This window comes from Bubalus kerabau, chromosome 5 (assembly GCF_029407905.1).
Source record: "Bubalus kerabau isolate K-KA32 ecotype Philippines breed swamp buffalo chromosome 5, PCC_UOA_SB_1v2, whole genome shotgun sequence".
Taxonomy (NCBI): domain Eukaryota; kingdom Metazoa; phylum Chordata; class Mammalia; order Artiodactyla; family Bovidae; genus Bubalus; species Bubalus kerabau.
Window position 1 is genome coordinate 26,211,469 of NC_073628.1, and position 25,079 is coordinate 26,236,547.

Consider the following 25,079-nt stretch of genomic DNA (forward strand, 5'->3'; position numbering starts at 1 on the left):
AACATCCTGTGACAGAGCATAATGGAAAAAAAAATGAACGTGTGTATATACATGTGTAACAGAGTCATTTTGCTGTACAGCAGCAATTAACACTATAAACCAACTGTACTTCAATTTTTAAAAAAAGACTTTAAGAAGAAAAGACTTTATTTGGACAGAATTTATGCCAAATCAAAATCTCTAGTTTTTCACATTGCACTAATTTATTTAAGTCCTAAGTGACAGCAAAAAAGGGTACAACAGTTTAGAATTTTGTGCTCAAAAGGTGATTTACAAAATAATGACTAGTAGAGATGGTATTTCACTAAGCCCTCATTTTATGATAGATGCATTAACAATAGGAATTTTAAAACTTTTTTCTGAAAGAACTTTCTTATTACACCCATCTGAAACATTACTATGATTCCTGTGAGATACAACAAAACTATTCCGAGAGATTAGGAACCCAAATGATATGAATATGGTTAGGCATTCAAATGTGTGGTCAATCACATGCTGTCCAAGTGTCCCATTCATCTGTGCAGAAATGATCTGAACTAGTACAAACTTAAGGGTCTTCTTATAACTAGTCTGGATGTTTTACACACAGACACATCAACAAACTTTGCTAAAATTATTATATTAAAATGGATCAAGTTATAATGATGCTAAATTTTCAAATCCCAATTAAAAAAATTTAAGTCCTGGAATTTATATTGTTTCTCTTATAAAATACATTAGGGCAAATGAAATGCTCCTGTACAGGACCAAATAAGTGCTTCCAAATAAGTCTCCAGCTAAAGCCACTAACATTCAAAATGAGAAGGAAGCTGAGGCAGCAGTCACTTGGCTTTCAAGAAAGGTCACAGTTCACCCGAGGAGCCTAGAAATGCCAAGGCTAGACCTAGTCCTCTCCCTTATCACACATAGACATGTGCAGTATATCTGAACATTTTAAGATATGTTCAGTGCATCTGAACATTTTAACATCCATCAACTTTCTAAATAGAAGAAATGAATTGTAATTAAGTTATGAAATGTGAACGCCAAGAGAAAAGCCCAGATTAAAGTTCAAAATTAAATGAACCATGACATAGAGATTGTTTATGGGGGGTGGGAGGGAGCTTCTAGACGGAGGGGATATATACACACAGTGATGACTGATACATGATGTATAGCAGAAACCAGCACAATGTAGAGCAATTATCCTATTAAAAATGAAAAATAATGAAATACATTAAAAAAGAGATTGTTTATATAAACAAGAAAAAAGTTTGGTAGAAAATTCTTTTCTTCTTCCTGATCATGTTTCAAAAAATCTTTTTTTCTTCTCAAATGTCTTAAGAGAAATTTTAATTTGTTATAATGAGCCTTGGATTAATAAGAGTTTATGGCAAACTGCCAAACCTCAAGTCCCTACACACTGACCTTTATTCATGCAGAATCAGATTTCAGAAGTGCCCTTCTACAACTCCAGATTAGCAGCAATTGAAAAGGTAACACAGATTTTGAGAAACAATCCTAAACAAAACTTCATTTAATTGTCAGATAGGATTCAATCACTAACCTTAATGCTTAAGAAGTGAGATAATTTTTCTATTAGGAAACCAATATTCTACTCAGTGAATCTGATAATTCAATTAATAATTTGGGCCAGTAAAGTGGACTTCCTGATTTAGAACCATTTTTTAAACATTTAAAGATAATCAGTTTTATTTATCTCCTAACAATACTTACTGATGATCACTACTTCCTACAACTCAAAAAGAAGCTCATTAGAGAAAGAATCCATGGTAACCTCAAAGAAAAATACAAAAAAACTAGTAACTTCTCTGACCTCACATCTAACCAGCAAAAGTGAGTCATTTGCCCCCCAGCATTTTTACTTCTGATGTTACCTGCTCAAGACTCACATAATCATCTTCAGTAGTAATGGCATTTGTGCTACAGAGCAAATCACAGAGCCTAAGCAATCTGAAACAGAAGCTTATTGACCATCTACTCAGAAACTAGGTCAAGCGGACCCTGGGGATCACCGGATCAAGGCCATGTTAGTTCCTTTTATAATAAAAACAAAAAAACAGGTCGCTCTGAAACAGAAACATTTCAAACAACTATATGAGCAAAGTCATTCTGATTTATGCTATTAAACACAAATCAAGCAAATTCATTAAGCTGCTTACAAAGGGCTTTATTATTTATAGTCTATGAACAAGTAAGCTTCTAAGACTACTGGCCAGGCTCTGGGCAGGTCATGGAACTTTCTTCCAAAGAAATCAGGGGACCTTAATTTTTTTTTTTTTTTAATCTTTTAAATACTATTAGAGCAATACTCTAAAGTTTCTATAACCACAAGCAATGAGAAAAAAGGTAAACATAAACAGGTTAACACTTCTTGAAAAATAAACACAGCAGAAAAAAAGATTTAAATTAATTTACAGAACAGTTCAAGTATTCAAAAGTGAAGGTTAAGTACAGATCTTATTAGAATACGATACCAAAGTACTATTTTTAAAAAATGGTGCTACTATCATAATAATGAAAGATGCTACTGGCAAGGTTTAAGCACAAAGGCCAATTAATTGGAGGGACAGATTCCATCCTTAAAAAAATGGGTCAGAATCAGTCATTCCTTAAGATTATTTTGTGAAAGAGCACAATTAAAAAGTCTATAATACTAAAGAACAAAACCAGAGGTATCGTGCTCCATGATTTCAAACTACAGTACAAAGCTTTTCAGTAATCTAAACATTATGGTGCTGGGATAAAAACAGACACATAGATTATGGGACACAACAGACAGCCCAGAAATAAACCCACACTCACACGGTCAATTGATCTCTGACAAAGGAGGCAAGAATACAGAATGGGAAAAAGACAGCCTCTTCAGTAAGTGGTTTTGGAAAGACTGGACAGCTTCATGTAAAAGAATCAAACTGAACTACTTTCTCACACTATATACAAAAATAAACTCAAAATGAATTAAACTTAAATGTTTGTAAGACCTGAAACAAGACTCCTAGAAGAAAACACAGGCAATACTAGGGATGAAACATACAACATGACTAATGTAATCAACGTTGCTATATAGGAAAGCTGTTAAAGAGTAAATCCTAAAGAGTTCTTATTTAGTATTTTTTTCCTTTTGTATCTATAGGACATGGCAGATGTTCATTAAACTTACTGTGGTAATCATTTCATGATGTATGTAAGTCAAATCATTACGCTGTACATTTTAAACTTATACAGTACTATATGTCAATTATATCTAAATACAACTGTAAGAAAGAAACTTAAAAAAAAATAAAAGAAAACATAGGCAGTATACTCTGTTTGACACTGGTCTTCACATTTTTTTGGATATGCTTCCTCAGGTAAGGGAAACTAAAGAAAAAAAAAGCACCTCCCCCCAAAAAAAACCCAAACGAAAAAACCAAATGGGACTACATCAAATTAAAAAAGCTTTTGATTAGCAAAAACTATCAACAAAATGAAAAGGCACCCTACTGAATGGAAGAAGATACCTGCAAATGATATATCTGATAAGGGGTTAAGATCCAAAATATACAAAGAACTCAAACATCAGGATCAAAAAAGACAACCTGATAAAAAACGGGCAGAGGACCTCAACAGCCGTTTCTCTGCAGAAGACATATAGATGCCGCGAAAAGTTCACCACCACTGGCCCTCAGGGCGCTGCAAGCAAAGCCAGAGTCAGCATGGCTGTTACCAAAAGGAGAACACGTGCTGGTGAGGATGCGGAGAAAAGGGAACCCTCGTACATCGCAAACTGGTGCATCCACTACAGAAAACAGTACGGAGGTTCCTCAAAAAAATTAAAAATAAAACTACCATGTGACATAGCAATTCCAATTCTGGGTATTTTTCTGAAGAAAATAAAAACAATGATTCAAAAAGATACATGCACCCCTATGTATTGTAGCATCATTTACAATAGTCAAGATACAGAAGCAACCTCAGCATCCGTCAACAGATGAATGGATACCCCTCTTCAGCACATGTGACCACCTCCTCTGTCCTCACACAGGTCCAGGCCACCATCTCAGACCTGGAGTCTTTTAATGGCCTCTTCAAGGAGGCCACCGTTCCCTCCCAGGGTCTGGCATCATATCAGATCACATCAGATCACTCCTCTGCTCCAAGCCTGCCCACGGCTGCCCAGCTCACACAGAGGAAAAGCCACAGGCCTCACCCTGACCCACAAGGTCTTAGCTGAGCCAGCTGTTTCCTCTCCGACCCCATCTCCCCACACACCCTTAACTCACACCACTGGCCTCGCTGCTGCTCCTTGAACCAGAAACATACTCCCACATCAAAGTATAAGGTGTAGAAGCCTTTTTCCAGGCTTGGAGAGAACTCTTCAAGCAGAGGTAACAGCAGTGAATAGATCTCCAGATCACCATACAAGCAAGCAGAGCACAGATGGGGTTGAAACAGCAAACCAGGGTGTTTGCTGCTCAGGGCGCTGCAGGAAGCCAGTGGTGTAAGCAAGGTGGATGTAAAGGGTGAGAAGAGGAGGCAGTCCTCCCCCTCCAGGTCTTCCTGTGCCCCTCTTCAATTTGAATGTTTCTAGATGGCATGTATCTCCACCTGGCACACTGAGTATTTTCTCTAAGTTTGTTTCCTGTCCTCCCTCACTGGAATGCAAACTCCATGAAGGCAGTAAGTTACTTTGTGTTGTTCCCAGTGGGGTTCTTACTCCTGGCATGTAGCAAGCACTCAGTAATTACACACTAAATGACCACATTAATAAATAACTGAAAAAAAACAAGGGCTTCCCTTGTGGCTCAGCTGGTAAAGAATCCGCCTGCAGTGCAGGAGACCTGGGTTCAATCCCTGGGTTGGGAAGATCCCCTGGAGAAGGGAAAGGCTACCCACTCCAGTATTCTGGTCTGGAGAATTCCATGGACTGTAGAGTCCACAGGGTTGCAAAGAGCTGGACACGACTAAGCAACTGAGCAACTTTCATTTCACTTCAACTGAAAAAACAGATGAATAGATAAAGAAAAGATGGTATGTGTATGTATGCGTGTGTTTGATGTACTGACAGTACATCCTCTAATGAACTTCATAAGGGAGCCGGTGTGTCGATGGACTTTCTTCACATGTATATTCAAAACATGCAGAGGTTTCACTGAGTGGCACCATACTTTTCTGGGTACCATATGGGACCGCACTTCAGTAACATTCTTGAACATTTGCTTGATAAATCTTAAATCTTTCTTAATTTGGACTGTAATATCCAATAACCTCATCACTCCTAGACTGCCACCTGGGTGCACCACCAGCATACCGGAGTCTGACAGAGAGTGCTACATGTGAATCAAGGTGGAAGTGACTGCTCCCACATCACACCACTCTTTGCTATCCAACAGAGTTTGGCCTTCTCCATGGGAATGCCCTGCTGGGGACCAAAGCTTTTCAAGGTGCCTGTTTTTCAGCCCTGAAAACATACAAATGACCACATATTCATACCTGCTTCTGCTTTTTTCTGGGATCTGCTATTAGAACAAACAAATACTAATGCTGTCTCCTAAACTTATTCTTTATAATTTGGTGATGGTCAAGTAGTTTTAAGCCTTTAAGATCAAGTTCTCTTGTAGTTTTGGCAATGCCAACTTGGTAAAAGTTGTATGCCCAGTCCTAATAAAAATGTTTGAGTCTTAAAGAAATATATACTTGAATCTGAAAAAAGAGAAATTAAAAATTTTAAGATTTTTTAGATATCAAGGAAAGTTCACCTTCCTTCTGATGCTTTGTTAATAAATAATGGGCCGAAAATCTCAAGAAAACCATCCAAATTCCTCATCTTTTCCCACTGATCTTCCAGTATAAAATGTTTTTGATAGTCAAGTGCAAAGATGACATCCAAAAAATAAACCTGATCTTACAAGAACTTCAAGGAAGCATTTAAGTTACAGATCATAACTTCTCCCTCATTAAATTATATAAATATATTAAAATATCACTACAGTTGCCCAGACCTGATAGAAAAGCACCATCAAAAGGCTTTTCATTATTCAACAGCTGCTGTCACTGCTTAGTCAGTGCCCTCTGCTGCTGCTGCTAAGTCGCTTCAGTCGTGTCCAACTCTGTGTGACCCCATAGACGGCAGCCCACCAGGCTCCCCCGTCCCTGGGATTCTCCAGGCAAGAACACTGGAGTGGGTTGCCATTTCCTTCTCCAATGCATGAAAGTGAAAAGTGAAAGTGAAGTCACTCAGTCGTGTCCGACTCCCAGCGACCCCATGGACTGCAGCCCACCAGGCTCCTCCGTCCATGGGAGTTTCCAGGCAAGAGTACTGGAGTGGGGTGCCATTGCCTTCTCCAAGTCAATGCCCTCAGTGACCATCAATCTCATGAATGTAGTTTTAAAGGTCAGGTTAGGCCAGAAGCTGTCTGAGAGGTAACAAAAAAGGTATAAAATGAGACAACAAAACAAATTCTCTTATTTTCCTTTAAATGGTGTTCAAAATCTACATGGAATGGAATCAGAAAGAGCTGTTTTAAGTCCCAAGATCTGCATCAATCCTCAGTCTTCTGCATTATTTCAAAAGAGACTGCTATACACAATGTAATCTCGCTCTTCCAGTAAGCAGCCTAACTAAGATGACCTCTAAAAATGATGTGCTATTCACTTGACCCAGAAAACCCCACAAAATCCAGCAAACCAAGAAGTTCAAATCTTCATGTTCCCTTTAAGAACACTTGTGAAACTGCCCAGGCCATTAAGAGTACGCATATCCAAAAAGCCACCAAGTATCTGAAGGATGTCACTCTACAGAAGCGACGTGGGCCATTCTGTCGTCAATAGTACGGTGGAGTTGCTAGGTGTGCACAGGCCAAACACTGGGGCTGGATGCAGGACTGACGGTCCAGAAACAGTGCTGAATTTTTATGCACATGCTCAAAAATGCAGAGAGTAAAGCTGAACTGAAGGGCTTAGGTAGATTCTCTGCTCACTGAGCACATCCAGGTGAACAAAGCCCCCAAAATGCAGGGCAGGACTTACAGAGCTCACAGGGGGGTCAAGCAGTACCTAAGCTCTCCCTGCCACACTGAGACGATCCTAACTGAAAAAGAATAGACTGTTCCAAAACCAGAAGAAGAGGTTGCACGGAAGAAAAAGATATCCCAGAAGAAACGGAAGAAACAAAAACTTAGTCTGGGAATAAATGTCGCAAAAAAAAAAAAAAAAAAAAGGCAAATAAAAGTGTTGGTTGTATTAAAAAAAAAGTAATCTATCAATTCATTTTAAGTGGTTCTTTTACTTCTATATTGTTCAATATTGCACAAGCATCCACACTAATAATAAGGTACGAGTTAATTAATGATGCCTTGAAACAAGTCTTTGTTTTATATCATAAGATCAAATGTTTAAACTATCAAGTTCCACAAAAGATAAATAAACATATCAATTCCTTCTCATGCTTTAATAGTACAAATCCTGATGACCAGTGGCAGATTGAGAAAATGTTGACTACTTGTGATTCCAATGATACTTTTATGTTTCTGCTTTCCTTTATGACAATTTTGAAGTTCAAGAGTGTTTTTCACAATGTACTACTAAAATATGATGAAAAAAATCAAGTAGACAAGCAACAAAGGGTAAAAAGCAACATACATTAATGGATAGTCTAGATAATCATGGAATGATAATTTGTTTCTAGACTTTCTAAGAAAGCACTCTTAGAAATACAATAAAATATTGCTTTGATAACTTGTTCTAAAAACAAACAGTAGATTTAATTCAAAATATACCATTTTCCCCATATTCCTATTTCTTGTTATATGGATGTCATTTATTCTAAGCTATAAAATGCTTCATACCTATTGCATTGAAATAGGTTAACATAAAAGATCTTTGGAAACTTAGGTTCTCTACAAATCAGATACCATTATCCCAATGAGAAATAATATGGGGTTAACAAACAGCACTATTAATTTATTGATCATGCCTGAGCCCAACGTTTTGCTTATTGGATTAAAGATCACCCATCATCAGGTTTCTAACCCAAGCATTTAAATTACATTGTAGGACTTCCCTGGTGCTAAATGGATAAGAATCTGCCTGACAATGCAAAGGATACAGGTTTGATCCCTGGTCCAGGAAGATGCCACACGCTGCAGAGCAACTAAGCCAGTGAGTCACAACTACTGCCCCTGTGCTCTAGCCTGCGAGCTCAACCTCTGAGCCCATGTGCCACGACTACCGAAGCCTGTGCACGCAAGCCCGTATTCCACAAGAAGCCACCGCAGTGAGAAGCCAGTGGCCACAACGAAGGGCAGCCCCCGCTCACCACAACTAGACAAAGCCTGCACACAGTAATGAAGACCCAGCACAGTCAAACACAGATAAATAAAATCACACTGTAAAAAAAGACCTGTATTACAAAAAACAAAACCAATGCCACTAGAATCTCAATAATTAGAATGTATCAATGACAAAAACAACTGAAGAAAACATTTTTGCTGGGAGGGAGGGATATTTACAACAGATATCAGGATGGTTACAATCTATCAGAAAATGTAATAGAAAAGTAAACTTCACAAGATCTACTGGGTTGGCCAAAAAGGTCATTCGGCTTTTCACATTTTACAGAAAAACCTGTATGAACTTTCTAGATGTTCCACATGTTTGTATACGTGTGCGGGGTGGTGGTGAGAACAGATTGGTCAGGGTAGGCCTGACTACTCCTTGCAAAGGAAACAGGCAGTGGACAAATCCTAAAACGCAAGAGGAGGAGGAAATGAGTCGGAGATGAGGTCAGAAGTAATGGGGAGGAAAGCAGGATCCTAAAGGGCCTTCTAAGCCTCAGAAATGTGGAATGAATTCTGAGTGAAACAGCAAAACCTTGGAAGGTTTTGAGTAGAGAAGTGATATAATTTATTTATCTTTTAATAGGCTCATTCTAGCTGTTATGCTAAAAACAGATATAGCGGCTAAGGACAGAAGAAGGCTTTTGAAGTAAATCAGATGAGAGAACGGTGATTTGGATCAGCACTGGATATGATCAGATTCTAGATATATTTTGAAAACAACAGGTTCCTGATGAAAAATCAAGGATGATGCCAAAATCAGAGTATTAAGTAGGAATCATGGAGGTGATACCTTCAAGGATCACAGCCTTGTCATGGCAAAGGGGCCTGTATAACTCATTGAAGCTATGAGCCGTCCTGTGCAGGGCCACCTAAGACAGATGGGTCATAGTAAAGAGTTCTGACAAATCGTGGTTCACTGGAGGAAGACATGCAATCCACTTAAGCATTCTCGACACAAGAACCCCATGAACAGTATGAAAAGACAAAACAGATATGACACCAGAAGATGAGCCCCCCAGGTTGGAAGGTGTCCAATATGCTTCTTGGGTAGAGAAGAGGGCAATTATTAGCTCCATGAAAGAATGAAGCAGATGGGCCAAAGCGGAAACAACGCTCAGTTGCGATGTGTCTGGTGGTGAAAGTAAAGTCCAAAACTGTAAAGAACAATACTGCATAGGAACCCGGAATGTTAGGTCTACGAATCAAGGTAAATGGGAGGTGGTCAAGCAGGAGATGGCAAGAGTTAACATCAACATCTTGGGAATCAGTGGACTAAAATGGATGAGAACCGGCGAATTTAATTCAGATGACCATTATATCTACTACCGTAGGAAAGAATCCCTTAGAAGAAATGGAGTAGCCCTCATGATCAACGAAAGAGTCCAAAATGCAGTACTAAGGTGAGATCTCAAAAACAACAAAATGATCTTGGTTTGTTTCCAAGGCAACCATTTAACATTAATGGTTTAATGTTGGACAGTAATCCAAGTCTATGCCCCAACCACTGATGCCAAAGAGAGTTGGCAGAAAGAGTGCCTGAAAAACAATGGACAGAGATTCATAACATTGTTGTACAGGAGACAGTGACCAAAATCATCCCAAAGGAAAAGAAAAGCAGGAAGGCAAAGTGATTGTCTGAGGAGGCTTTACAAATAGCTGAGGAAAGAAGAGACGTGAAAGGCAAGGGAGAAAGGGAAAAATATTTATAACTGAATGCAGAGTTCTCAAGAATAGCAAGGAGAGATGAAAAGACCTTCTTAAATGAACAATGCAAAGAAAGAGAGGAAAACAATAGAATGGGAAAGACCCATTCTCTTTAAGTGTAGGGAAAAGGCAAATAGGGTGGTACAAGCGGTGGTGGATAGTCAGGAAGGCTGGTGGGAGTCTGCAGAAGTTCCTGTATCACTTTCATTTTCTCAGTTGAAGAAAATTACATTTCAGGTAACTCTACTAATAAGCAACATAAAAAAGCAAGAACTACTGGTCAGAAATAATAGGTCTTACCTAACCCACTCATATTTCCCAATGGTGCTTTCTTCTCCTAAAAATGCACATTTATCTTTACATATAACCAGGCTGGAAAACATAAGAATCTTTTGATAGTTCAACATATACAAGGTTCACCAATAAAAACACAGGAAAAAGTGATTAAGAATCAGTCAAATTTATTTCTATGCTCTGGTAGAGGGCTCATTTATATGATGATAAATCACTTCAAGATTTAGAGTATAGGGGACTGACCATTAAGAGCTTTAGCTCTAAAAAGAAAGAGTACTCTAACAATTCACATATAAAAGTGAAATGGGAGGAGGGTGATAAAATTGATGGTATTTAAGGGTACAAATCTGTAACAAGTAATAAACCATAGGTGTTTCCCTGGTGACTCAGTGGTAAAGAATGCTCCTCACAATGCAGGAGATGTGGATTCAATCCCTGGGTTGCGAAGATGCCCTAGGGAAATGGCAACCCACTCCAGTATTCCTGTCTGGGAAAGCCCGTGGCAGAGCCTGGTGGGCTTCAGTTCAAGGGGTCACAAAAGAGTCAGACATGACTTAGTGACTAACCAGCAAAAAAAAAGCAGCAGCAGTAAACCATAGTAATCTAATGCACAGTATAATGGATATAGAATATAATAGTGTACAATAATTATGTAATCACATTATAATATATAAATCTATCAAAATAACACACTGCACTCCTTAAACTTACATAACGTTACATGTCAAACTTACTCAACAAAAAAGAAAGGTGAAATGCACTTTTCACAACAGGAGACTGAATTTCCTTCTGAGCAGAAACACAATTTTGAAGGGTACTTACCAACAGTGGTCACAGGAGGCTGGGAAGGGTACTGGGAACTTGTTGTGGCAGGATACTGACCACCAGGTGGGTAAGGACAGCCTGTGTAACCACTAAGGAAAAGAACAGAAAACATTAAATACTGTGATGGCCCAAATTCTACAGTATCTTTAAGAACCCCAGGAAGCTAAGCTGGATATTCTGTTGTTTTATCAATTAATGACTTTCCAGTTTTAGAGCTACAGTCGTCTATTTAAGCAAAATTCTACAGAAATTCCATTAATGACACTGGATTTAATGAAATACTCTTGCTTGGCCGTGGTTTTCGTTTGCTTTTTTTTGCCCCACAGCATGCAGGATCTTAGTGCCCCAATCAACTATGCCCCTTACAGCGGAAGCACAGAGTCTTAACCACTGAGCTGCCAGGGAAGTCCCTTGGCCCTGGTTATTTGAGGGCCACCTTCACAGTAGCAGAAAGCAACTCGAGCTTTTGTAAAGGCAATCCAACAATATCAGAACTGAAAGCAACAGGTATTTTGTGAGAACTTTTCCATTCTGATTTCCTAGCATGTAGTACTCATATTCCATGAAAGTTGCACCTTTATTCTTTTCAGTTCTCCTACTCATAATCCTGTATTTTCCTGCCATATTAGGGTGCTTCCTTATTCTTTGCTGGGGTTTTTTTTGTTTTCATATCATAGCTGTGACTACATAAGTGAGCTGCTGAACTTGATGACTAATAAGTTTCCTCCCAGCTGTAAAATGCTATTACTGTTTGCTGCTCCCTCCACCTCTAAATGGAGAAGGAAATGGCAACCCGCTCCAGTGTTCTTGCCTGGAGAATCCCAGGGACGGGCGAGCCTGGTGGGCTGCCGTCTATGGGGTCGCACAGAGTCGGACACGACTGAAGTGACTTAGCAGCAGCCACCTCTAAATGCTTTCTTTTCTTCTTAAGGTCATCTTCATAAATCAGTTCCTTCATTTATGAAGCCACCTCTGAGCTCCCACCTCCAAATCAGATGGGACCTCTCCTTTAAAGCTCAGTTTATCACAGTATTTACCATTTTCTGTCTTTTCTGATATCAGAAACTCTTTCTAATAATACATGCTTGCTAGTATATATACCAAAACTGAAACAACTATTCTTGACATACTTTTTAATTTCCTTGTATACATGCTGCAGGTGCTAAATAAAACTTTCAAAAGATCTTAAAATTTGAAAGAGACCTTAGAGGTTATCTAGTCCAACTTTCTACAACAAGAATAAATACTCTCATATTCACTGTTTTAAAAATACAGATTCTTGAGTCACTGACTTATTAACTCTCCTTTAGGATAAAGGGAGAAGGGAAAGAGGTTCTCAAGCTCTTTTGCTAAGACCTTTCATATGCTGAAAGATATAGATACCAATTTGAATAAAGTTACCCTTAACTCATAGCATGTCATGAGATTAAAAGTTACATCACACACACACACAACTCCATTAAATCTTTGAAAAATAGCTGCCTCAAAAAGCAACTTCTTACCAATAACCTTACAAAAGACACTTTGAAGGTTATGTAAGATTAAGTGAATATGATTCACATTCTGTCAATAGTCAATATTTTCAGCCTTCATTTTTATCTACGAGTCTTTTTTGAAGTGGCTTTATTGTTCAGAAGTCCATTTCCTTATTGTGCTTCTAATAATCATTCCTTATATACCTGAAGTTCATTCTAGTTTACTAGCAACTGTTGATTATAAAGGCTTCAGACAAAATTCCATTTCTGTAACTTAATCAGAAAATTAACAGCCTTAAGAAATCTAAAACTGATAACCTGTTACTGTATATAATAACCACAGGATTCTGTCTCTCTTGTCTCTGATGGATGTTCATCTAGTCTCTGCTTACTCATTTAAATGTAAAAGAATATTTACTACCTTATTAAGCTAGTCCCTGAAACTAAGAAAGGCTCCCAAATAAATATGCTTGCTAAATTTAACTTACAAGAGCCGGCATATTATATATGTACATACATATGTTTATTTATGGCAGGTGTTGAGGAAATTTGGCTGCATTTATTTGTGAGGTTTTTTTGAAGCTGAGAAGAACTGAGGATTAAAATTTTGGTAATTCTTATTAATTTCTAGTAGCTGTAAATTTCTTCCAGGCACCAAGTGCAGGCCTGTCTTGCATTCTAAGCTAGTCCCAAGACCACCTTGGATTCTAAGTTAACACCAAGGAGTGGACACTACTCCTAGATTACCACTGAAACAGGGACACATTTAAAACACGGGTTAATAATTATTTCTTACTGATTTTTCTCACATGTATTATTCACAGACTGATTTTTACTATTAATTTACTTCTATAATATTATCATCATATGGGTAATAAAGGTTGGCAATAAACTGAATAAAGAGTAGTCTACGAACTGAATAAATAAATATCATGGGGACAAGAGTGAACCCATCATATGAACTATTAATTCATTCCCTAGTTTACAGAAAAGGTCAGTTTTTTAAAAAGGATATTAAAATATTTTTCTCCATAGCTGAATTCATCATAATTAGTATTCCACTAACCTTTCAGCTATTTACAACAGATATACAGCGTTCTCAAAAGTAAAGAAGCAAGGATTTCAAGGTCCAAAACTAATCAAGATTATCGTCATTTCCCATTCCTTTCCTCTCTGTAAACAGAACAGAGCTGCATTTCCTTAGAATGGAAAAAACTCCTGTTCAACTATGTACATACCATGAAATTTCACCAATAAACTGAGTTTTACCTTCCATTAAATTGCAACCAAATTTACTTTAATGCCCCAGTTAGCACCCATTATTTTATTCTAGATATAACAGAATTTCTAAAACAATTATTCAAAAGATATTTTTTCATTACCTGGGATTGGGAGGGTACCCGGATGGGTATGCAGAAATCCCACTTGGCATGCCTGGCATGTAGGAAGCTAAAAATAGTTTTTAACATTTTAAAATAATATGTACAGTCCTGGATATACAGGTTATTAAATAAGACTTATATCACCATCAAACCACAGCAAAATTTCATACAGGTAAAGAATTCAAATCTTGCCAAAAAAACAAACACTCCATCTGTATTAGTTCTTTACTACAGCTAATAAATATCTTCAAATCACATAATTCTAAAAGCATTAAACATGGGTTATGACAACACACATGACAATCCCAACAAGGAATAACTGGCCAACAGGTCAACCTGGTTAGCTCTTTAAGACTAAAGGAACCTACAATCTGACAGACAGGAGTCAATTCAGTTTGGAATTTGGAGGAAGGGGTCTAAGGTCAGCTTCTTACAAAGTGACCTCTTTATTATATCTAAGATATCTTTTGATATTTCTTACAAGATTATGTTGACCAATTAGCACAGTTGGTTTTGTTGGCTTGAGTGAAGATTTTAAGACTTCAGATTACTATTAAGAAGTCCTACACAAAACTTACATTCACCTCGATTAGTTAAAACAAAACAAACAAAAGCTTGGAAATACTAAGGGGGAATACTAAGGGGTTCAAAGCTAGTATGCTTAAAGAATGTTTTATATATATTTTAAAGAGAACACTAATGATATAGAAGCTAGTCAGTGGTGCCAAGAAGCTAACCAACACTGAAGAAGAAAAAGAGAATTTCAGCCTTAACTGGAAATGACTTGTCTGAGAATCAAATTATCCTCAGTGAAATTTTTCTCACTGAATATAATGATGAATTAGCTATTAATTCAATCAATAAATATTTTAGTGCCTTCCTATGAAATGTATCAGATTGAAAGAAAAAAAAAAAAGACTTCCTGGCCTAAAGCTGCTTATAGTCTTATGAGATAAACAAAGGAATATCAATACAGAGGGACAAGTTGTTATGACAGGGTGAGTACAGAGTGTTATATACGGGATTGTATAGGAGGTAGCTAATTTCAACATAGGACGTGGTGGTAAACAAGAGTGATCGAGTAGATGAATAGTATACAAAGGCTTGAAGAGAGGCGGAACCTTCGAGAAATAAATTTTTGGAGTACATAATGCAAGTAGATGGGAAAAGCTTGCTGGGCTCTGACTACAGGCCTTAAAAGTCTTTATCAGAGTTGCTGAGCTTACATCTCCAAGTATCAGTGTTCACAGTGTTCTTGTTAAGTTGAATCTATAGGTGTCAGAAGTAAATTTTTTCTTAAGAAAAATGAAGCTAAGGATGATGTTTAATGCTATTTCAGAAAGGGAAAACACCTTCCAAAATGTCACAACTGCTAAATCTCATAAAACATTTCTTCTTCCTGGGTCAAAACACGGTTGATCTTTATGAACATCAAACGATGAGGCCGGCCACTGTTAGGTATCAGCAACATGTACAGTCACTTACTAGTTTCTCTCTCCATGTTAGTTTCTCTCGCACACATATAAACGACATTTCACCATTATAAGCATTCTCATAATCATAAGTAATTTTCCTTTTCTAAGGTTCTGCAAAGCTATTAATTTGACCAAACTCTTCAAATTTTGATTTTGTGAAACAACAAAAGTTATCTGAGTTCAAAACTGATAAGGAAGCAGATAATGAGATGAAATAATTTCAGGGCTAAAATAAAATGGAATACAAATAAGCATAACATATATAAAGATTAAATAAGAACTAATACGAAGTGTTTAGCTGTGTCTCACAGTTACCACTGATTAAGTGTTGACTATTACTGTCAAAAAAAATGAGGTTTGGCCATAGCACACTTTTTTGTGTGACTTCTACCAAAGACCAAAAATATTTAAAGATAATGATGATAATAATAATAGAAGTACATAATTTTTCAACTAGAAGATCATATTTGTTTAAGTATGGATCCAAATTTGTGGGCTATTCCTTGATGTGTATATGTAGGACAGAATTTAGATCTTCATTTCTTTGCAGTCATACCTAATAATAAAGAATATTATTTAAATGTATAAAAAGTATTGAAACTGTAATGGGTAGACAGTAAGTTGGTCTCTGAGTAATTCACATATATTAGCTCTAGACTGTTTAGTGATTTACAGTGAGTGAGTACAAAATGGAACTGTAACAGTAATCTATTTAGTGAGCTCTCTTTCTAGAATGCTGCACTTCCAATGTTAATATAAAACTAGAAGAAATTTAGGAAAAACGTGTTGCTTAGGAGACTAACTTTCTTAATTACCTTTATCGTTAAGTGGTCACTGGCTGTGTTATTTGAGCAAATAAATATGAATGATGAGCTAGGAAATATTTGGCATTTCAAACTTAGATGGGCAAGATTAATCTTGTATATTAAAATCAACAGAATTTATTAAGATGAAAACAAATTTCTGGACCAAAAGAATCCCTAGAATCTACTTTATTAAAGGAGCTACAAAATGCTACAACCAAACTTTTTCTGGGAAAGTAGGGAAGGAAAAGGATTCAGGAAATTCTCTTAGATTCCCATTCAGCTTGTGAGTCAAGATGCTACTCAAGATAGAATGAATTAAAGAGGAAGAGGATAATTTTCAGCAGAAGGAAAATGAAAGTTCATGTAATCTAACTTATAAGATAAATAAATTTGGTTAATTATAATATTAAACAATATCTGTTTAAAAAAAAAAAAAACAAACCACAGCTCAAAACACAGTACACAGGTTTAGTAAAGTCAAAACAAGTACAACCAACTCTCAATTATCTATGGTAATTTTAAAGTATCAGTAGGAATTATTAAAAAAAAAAAAAAAAAAAAAACCAGAAATAATAGAGATAATGTACACCAATTAGGGGAGAACTGATACTGACTCCATGCCCCATCCCCTGGACTCAAAGTAAAATGAATTGGCTGTACTCAAGAGAAGAAAGCTGAGAGCTAGAAGGTCATTGTGTATACCCAGAATAGCTGAACATGAATGATATAGTTGATTTTATAATTATTATCTACAACACTGATCCTGGAGTTGCAAAGAAAAGGAGAGGTCAGATTGCCTTTCAAGTTGTATCTGCCTCCAAATTGATCAAATAAAGCTATTCCATGGCATGCATAATTAAAAAAAAAAATTCCAGCTCTATTCCAGCATTCTTTCTCCTCCATTTTGGAATCCAGCACACCCATAGTTAGATTTCTACCCACAAACGAAAGCCCAAATGCCAGTCTTTGTTGGGAATCTGTACATGCAGATGTGGGGCCTCAGAATACCTCCAAAAAATCCACTAACTTGATAAGCTAAAAAAGCAAAGGGAAGTCATTAAAAAAAAAATTCTTTTACAAGATTTTCTGTTTTCTTTAGTTTATATGAGTTTGAAAATCAAATCTCAATTCTACTTACTATTTGGTGGCCCTGTTGCCTGGTATGGTGGATAGGATGCTGAAACAGTAGGACGAGAGAAGACTGGAGGTTCATCTCCAAACACCACAATCATGACTTGAATAAGCCCCAACAAGTCTGACTGTGGCTAAAAATGGAAAACAAATTTGAGGCAGTTACAGATTTAATTTTTGGTAAACAGGAAATGTCTGGCTAGTTATCTGTTTTCAACTTAGCTCCATAATTTTCTTTGTAGGACTCCAAATGTGAAAACTACATTTAATTAACAGAGAGCTATGTGATTTCTTATTATTTATGTGTAGCAAGGCTGCTGTTTCATGTACAGAAAACCAGCACTAGCAAAAGCACTATACTGCAAAATTCAGATAGTAGTGTTCTTCATGTGACTCCATACAGCTAACCAAGATTTATTATATTTCCAGAGGACAAATTAAGGATTCTGGTACAAATTTAGGGACAGATGTAAGCACTAGTCACAAATATTATTTAAGGCCTTTGAAAACACATGTTCCTCAACTAATTTTTATTAAAGATAGTACTAGAATTTCTTAAATTGTAAGTAGACTCCATCTTAGAAATTACTAGATTGTTGTACAAAAGATACAAATTGTTAAAGGATCTTTCCTTCTAATACCATAGTTACAGAGTGCTGTATCCCATAAAGGCTGCTAAACTTTTTTCTCAAATATCTACTGATCACTAATTTAAGACAAACTATGCTAGGCAAAGTCGTTCAAACTGACTTATCTGATGATCCCGTTTCCACCCCTTACTATATTTTGTGTGTAGCTCATCTCATATACTTGATTCATGAGTTCATCAAGTTCTGAAGGATTACTCAATGATCTTGATCAGCTAACCATCTTCATAACTTCCCTTTTCCTAACAGAAGAATTTACTACCTGTTTTCAACTTTCCTAAGCATCAATTTTGTTTACTTCTGTCCCAAATACGGTCAATGACAACAGATAACATTTCAGAAAGCTTCTTATGAAAACTTACTGATTCTCACTAGTCCAATATCTTTCTTATGTATGTCTTACACGCTGAGGCTGGGAGCAAGCATGTAAAGTATCTGTGTAGCACTGAAGAGAGTGGGCTAGAGATCATGGCTGGTGTGTGTGGGGGGTTGCTGTTGAGAACCACAAAATTTAATCTCTTACTTTTAGTCCAAGAAAACTCCCAAACTAACTCATAAAATGATTTTAAAATCATGCAACTTAAAAACTGAGATAGAGCATAAAATTTACCATCTAAAGGTATACAGTTCAGTGGGTTTTTCCCCCCATCATCACTATCTAATTCAGAACACTGCCATCATCCTCAAAAGAAATCTGTACCTATTAGTGATCACTTCCAATTTCCCCCTCCCTCCAGCCCCTGGTAACCACTCATCTATTTTGTCAATGGATTGCCTACTCTGAATATTTCATGTAAATGGAATAATATAATATGTGTCTGACTTTTTTCACTTAGCATATTAATTTCAAAGGCTCACTCATGTTGTAGTATGAATAACTACTTCATTTATACAGTCTCATAACCATCATTTTGTCAAGATAAGGTTTATTTTAATTATCATACCATTCCTTTCATGTTAGTTTTTGAAGGAAGGAAAATGAATTGTTTATATCTACTTCCAGGCCTATTATAAAGCAACAGGTCATTAATATTTCAGAATGACAAATGACTAATTCAGAATAATACAGGAAGGATACCAAAAAAAATAGCAAGAATATTAGTTTATTTTAGCTCAAATGCCTAAAGGTCAACTGAAACATATCTTTATAAAACTGCTTTCCTATTGAAAACCTGCAAAGAGCAAAACTGCTTCCTTCCCTCTCCCTTTCTGTTTGCTTTTCCAGAAAACAATAAAAAGGTTAATTTTACATTCCAAGCAGTATATGATATATGTTCAGAATTAAGATTAATAAGCAATTGGTAAGATCAAGATAAATGACAGCAGCCCTCATTCATCTTCTGCATGTTAGACTCCTGCAACAGCCTTCTGTGTGGCTTCTAGTTTTACTTCTTTGCTATGATTGAGAGGATTTTCTATAGAAGTTCATGCTCCTCGCCCCTAATACAGAGTTGTTGCTGAGAATCAGTTGTTTATGCAGTAACTGCATTTTCCAGTCTCTCTTGCAACTAGATTTTACTAACGGACCATAAGCATAAGAGATTTAACTTCTAAGCCAAGGTGCATAAGGAAGGCAGTCCTTCACTAGTCCCTCTTTGCTTGTCTTCGTTGATGCAGAGGACTCTGAAGCCCTGGCAGATGGTGACACCACAAACTGGAAAGAGCCTGGTGCCTGAAGCTCTAGTGAAGGAAAGCTGGCTGCCAGCAAGGAAGACTCCCAGTGGACTATTATGTGGGCAAGAAATTTCTAGTGTTGAGTCTCTAGAATGTTTTAGAGCAGCTAGTGATTTTTCAGTCAGAAAGCTAATTAATTTATTTATCTAGTGCACTTCAGATATTATACCTGATAATCACTGTAGTTAATACCCTACTCTTGTTCAAACATCTAAAATGACTCCCAACTGCTTATTAAAGGACAAAATTTGTAGCTAAAAATCAGGATCTTCCATGATATAACCTTGAATACCATGCCGAAGTTAGCTACTGTTATGTCTTGTTAGGTCTGTGGAATATATCATACATAGATAAAAGTATAAAACAAATGTAACTTTAAAGAGAAACCATAAGGGAAATATTTTTGTAGCCATCATCCAAGTTATGAAGCAGAAGATTGCCAGTAACTTGTAAGTTCTGGACTGCATTCCCATCTATCTATAGTTACCCACTTTTCTGACTTAGTGGATAATCATTCTTTTCTTTAAACACAGTATATCTTATAAACAATTTTCTAAACAGTATGTTTAATTTTTCCTATTTCTGAACTTCATATGAATTAAATCAAACTGTGTATTCTATTCAGACTTATTTCAGCAATGCTTGTAAGATACATTCTTGTTCAAGAATATAATTATAAATTCATTTTGATCACTGTATGGTATTCTACTAAGTGAATATACAACTTCTTTATTCATGCTTCTATACTGCTAACAGTCATATGGACTATTTATGTTGTCATGAACATTCTTGCTATGTTTCCTAGTATACATGTGCAAGGTTTACTCTTGTGCAGTGGTTTTCAACTGGGGGTGCTATTTTAGCCTCCTAATGAATATTAGAAACGTCTACCCACTCCAGTGTTCTTGTCTGGAGAATCCCAGGGACGGGGGAGCCTGGTGGGCTGCCGTCTATGGGGTCCCACAGAGTCGGACACGACTGAAGCGACTTAGCAGCAGCAGCAGCAGAGACATTTATAGTTGTCACAACTGTGTCATGCTACTGGCATCCTGTGGATAACAGGCAGGGACCCTATATCCTGTAATGAACAGGACAGCCTTTCTACAGTAAAGAATTATCCAACCCCCAGCTCACAAGGCCAGCAGCACTGACGCTGAGAAACGCTGCTCTAGTGTAAAGCAGAACCAAGGCGTAGAACTGCTAGGACACAGGGCTCGGGCACTTACAGCTAACGTTACCAGGTGAAGCCAAACTGATCTCGAGCAGCCGTGTAAACCTCCATCAGCGTGCCTAAGAGTTCTCTTTGTTCCACATCCTCTCTAACTCTTGGTATGGTCAACTGGGAGTGAAAATTTAATGGACATGTAACGGTATCTCATGATTTTAAATTATTATATATTTCCCTCTCCACTAGCAGGATTAAAATCTTTCTATATATATTTATTGGCCATTAGGATTTTTTGTGAAATACTTATCCAATAGTTTCATCTATTTTTCTATTGGGCTTCCTGCTTTTTATGACTCCCGAAGTTATTTTTATGTTCTGGATATTATACTGTAGGTGATAAGTATATTCTTTCAGTTTATGGTTAGTCTTTTCACACTTTTTAATGTGTGTTTAATTAACAGAAGTTCTTAATTTGCATAAACTCAAGGTAAAATTTAGTCTTTTCCTTTATAGTAAAAGTTTTGCATCTTTTTTAAAAAAACCCCACCTATTACAAGATCATGAAGGCAGTCTCCTATATTAAGTTTTACTTTTCTGCTTTTCACAATCTATCTGAAATTAATTTTTGTATATGATACAAATAGGAATCTGTCCCAACTCCACTACTGAAGTTCTTAATCTTATTCCCAGTGATCTTCTATACCATCACTGTTATACATTAAGTGTTTATACTTAGGCATAACTTTTTTTTTTTCTGTGCTCAGCTTTACTGTGTTTCGCAGATATTGCAATTTTTACAAATTGAAGGTTTGTGGCAACCCCGTGTTGTCAGATAATAGTTAACATTTTTTAACAATATTAAAATATTTTAAATATTTTAAAATATTTTTTAAAAACTTTCTTGAAGTATACTTCATTTACATTGCTCTGTTAAGTTCTGCTGTATAGCAATGTGATTCAATTATACATATTCTTTTTCATATTCTATTATGGTTTGTTATAGTATACAATAGTTTTTTTTTTTTTAATGAAGGTATCAACATTGTTTTTTTGACCTAACACTATTGCACACTTCAGAAACTACAGCACAATGTAAACATAACTTTTATATGCATTGGGAAACCATGCAATTCACGTGACTCATTTTATTGCAATATTTGCTTTATTGCTATGGTCTGGAATCAAGTCTGCAATGTCTCCAACATATGCCTGCACAGTGGATCTTTTTTTCTGGGTTATTTATTATGTTCCATCTATCCATTTGAATACTTCTCTGACAATTCCAAGCCATCTTAATTACTAGTTTTTTAAAAGACATTTTGATATCTATAGGGCAAGTCCTTTCCATCTTATTCTTCTTGGGTATTCTCAGTCTTTCGAATTTCCATATAAATTTTAGATTCAGCTTATCAAGTTCACAAAATTAACAAATACACAAAGAAACAAAAGCTTCTCTTAGGAAAACAGTTCAGTTTGTAGATAAACTACAAACTGAAGAGTCTATATAATACTGAGTCTTCCAATCCATGAATAAGGTTCTCTTTCTTTTGACTTAAGTCTTCTTCAATGTCTTTCAATAAAATTTAAAATTTTCTCTGTAATAGATGTGTACATCTTTTGTAAGGTTTATTTCTAGGTCTCTAGCATTAAAAATATAAAGTATTCATATGCCAGTTCATTGATGCTCTATTCTGCTGAGTCCAATCTGCTACTAACCCACCTATTGAGTTTTTTTAAATTTTAGTTTTTTTAATTTTTTTAAATTTCTATTATTCTATTTTTCAGTTCTAAGATTTCTATTTGGTTCATTTTTAATATAATTATACCTAATATAGTTCTCCACCTTGAACACATTCGTCATAATCATTTTCAAGTCTCTGTCTGATAACTGGGTTACCTAAGGATAGTGCCTGTTTCTACTGTCTTTTTCCCCCACTCTATGCCCTATCTCTTGATGTACTTGATAATTTTATATTGTATGCTTGACACTGTTCATGAATAATTACACAGGTTCTATATACTATCTCCCTCCAGCCAAAGTTCACTCTATCTTACCGCTGGCAGGTTAAGTGTGGAAAATCACCTTAATATAATCAGGGGCTGAGCTGATTCAAGGCTGGAGTTTTACAGGGCTCATTCTGCCCTGAGTTCTCACTCACAGGGTGTTGGCATTCCTCCAGCATGCCAACTAAGAATTTAGGGTATTTACTTCTACCCATCCCTTGTGGCTCAGACAGTAAAGTGTCTACCTACAATGCAGGAGACCTGGGTTCAATCCCCGGGTCGGGAAGTTCCCCTGGAGAAGGAAATGGCAACCCACTCCAGTATTCTTGCCTGGAAAATCCCATGGATGGAGGAGCCCAGTAGGCTACAGTCCATGGGGTTGTAAAGAGTCGGACACGACTGAGCGACTTCACTCATCCTCCTTAATAAGGTTTCGAACTCCTACTGCTCCCACAACCTAAGACTGCTGAGAACTTGGCTGTGTTTTTCAGAGGCTCTCTCTGCTTAGCCTTTTTAACATCGTGTCTTTGAAATTTAGGAATTCAGCAAATGTCTTGAGTGGGAAACTCAGATTATATCTGGCTCACTTCTTTGTAGCTTCCTTTTCTCCTAAATTCTTGGCTCCTAAAATACTGGGTACCCAGCAGACAGAACAACAACTGTTGTCTTTTGAGCTCTAGGAGACTGTTAGAAACTTTGCAGTCTTTGCCTCTAGCTAAGGCCTTCCGCCCAGATTCTCAGCCTCTCACCTTGCACCAAGAATCAGTAAATACTCCTAGGGAAAACTGGCAGAAGGTTGATTCATCTTTTGGCAGCTTCCTTCTTCATAGGATCTTGGCCCTTCAAGTCCTAATTGTCTCACAGTTCTGCAAAGCGTTCCACAGATGTTGGTTCTACTTTGTTTGGCTTTTTTAGCAATATTTTGGATAGAAATTGTCAGAGCTAAACCATCAAAAGTTTCTTCCTATTACTTCTTGACTGGAACACTTTGAGTAATGAGATTTGAACAGTTTCACAAATACATGCCAAAGAATACTACTTTTTAAAATGTATTCCCCATATGTGAATTCTATCTATTCTAAAGGTTCAACTCAAGCAAACAAAATAGTGACTACACGTATTCTTTAACTACCAAGCTCTATAAAAATACAAGACATGTTTCTTTCAAAGAGCCTTTCTCAAGCTCAGTGATTAGTGATCTTAAATGAATTTATCCTCCTTGAGTGTTAACATAAAGTAGATGCTAGTGAACAAAATATACAATACAACAAATTCACAGAACACCATTAATACTTACGTGCTTCCATTCATGTAGATAAGGAAGATATATCTTCCCATTAGCATCCACATGCTTTCCTGTTTTAATCGTCATTGAGCTAGTAGGCTTAACGAAACAGATAGGGGGATTATACGGATATGTGTCCAGCAGCCACAGGCAGATTGGAATATTGTATGTATTACCTGACAGAGAAAGAGAAACTTCAGTTACTCTAATGGTTTAGCAGGTAAGCAAGAAAGAGCTACAACTAAGCAACACTTTAAAAGAAAAAAAATCACAACAAATAGTTTATGCTTCAAAGTCTGTTTAAGATCAATTTCTCAAATCTTCAGTTTGTAAAATACAAGAGCAGGATTAAGGAGTTAACTGATCACTACTCTACCAGTGTGAGCTTACTGCTGTAAACATATTATTCACAAATTATCTTTTGGTTCAAGCCATTCTTTATTATTTGACTTCTGTCACTTCAGTTACTAAAATGTCCTGGAAAGACCAGAGACAATGGCGTTCTACCAGAAAGGGATATACACTGGACTTGAAACTCCCGTGCCAAAAGTCAGACTGTGTAAAACCTAACCCAAATGTCAAACAGATGGTGACTATTGGTAACAGCCTGACCAATGAATGGCTTTTCAGAGGTAGTTTCAAAATCAATGATGTCATCTCCTTCTCTTTGCTTTATGAAATAGAATCTCTCTCAGTTGAGAAATCTGCCTACATATAGTCAAAATGAACAGTGTTTCAAAGGATCCAATAGAGTTAATATACTGAACATAAATCAAAGACTTTTCTTACCAAGCTCAAAGCCCAATGTCCCAAGCAATCATCTGAATCACCTAACAATTCAGATATATGTCCCTTCTTAGAAACAGTGGTACTTCGTAAAAGTATATA

At 36.7% G+C, this 25,079-nt stretch overlaps 1 protein-coding gene across 2 annotated transcripts in view; it reads right to left on the minus strand.

The window, feature by feature from the left end:
- Positions 1-25,079, minus strand: part of TSG101 (tumor susceptibility 101) — a 41,564-nt gene that overhangs the window by 7,259 nt on the left and 9,226 nt on the right. For both annotated transcript variants that reach the window (XM_055581316.1, XM_055581315.1), the window contains 4 exons: positions 24,204-24,367; positions 17,421-17,547; positions 14,002-14,068; positions 11,142-11,233 (listed from right to left, as the gene is read on the minus strand). In XM_055581316.1, coding sequence (XP_055437291.1) covers positions 11,142-11,233; positions 14,002-14,068; positions 17,421-17,547; positions 24,204-24,367 — 450 coding nt within the window. The remainder of the gene's footprint in view (positions 1-11,141; positions 11,234-14,001; positions 14,069-17,420; positions 17,548-24,203; positions 24,368-25,079) is intronic.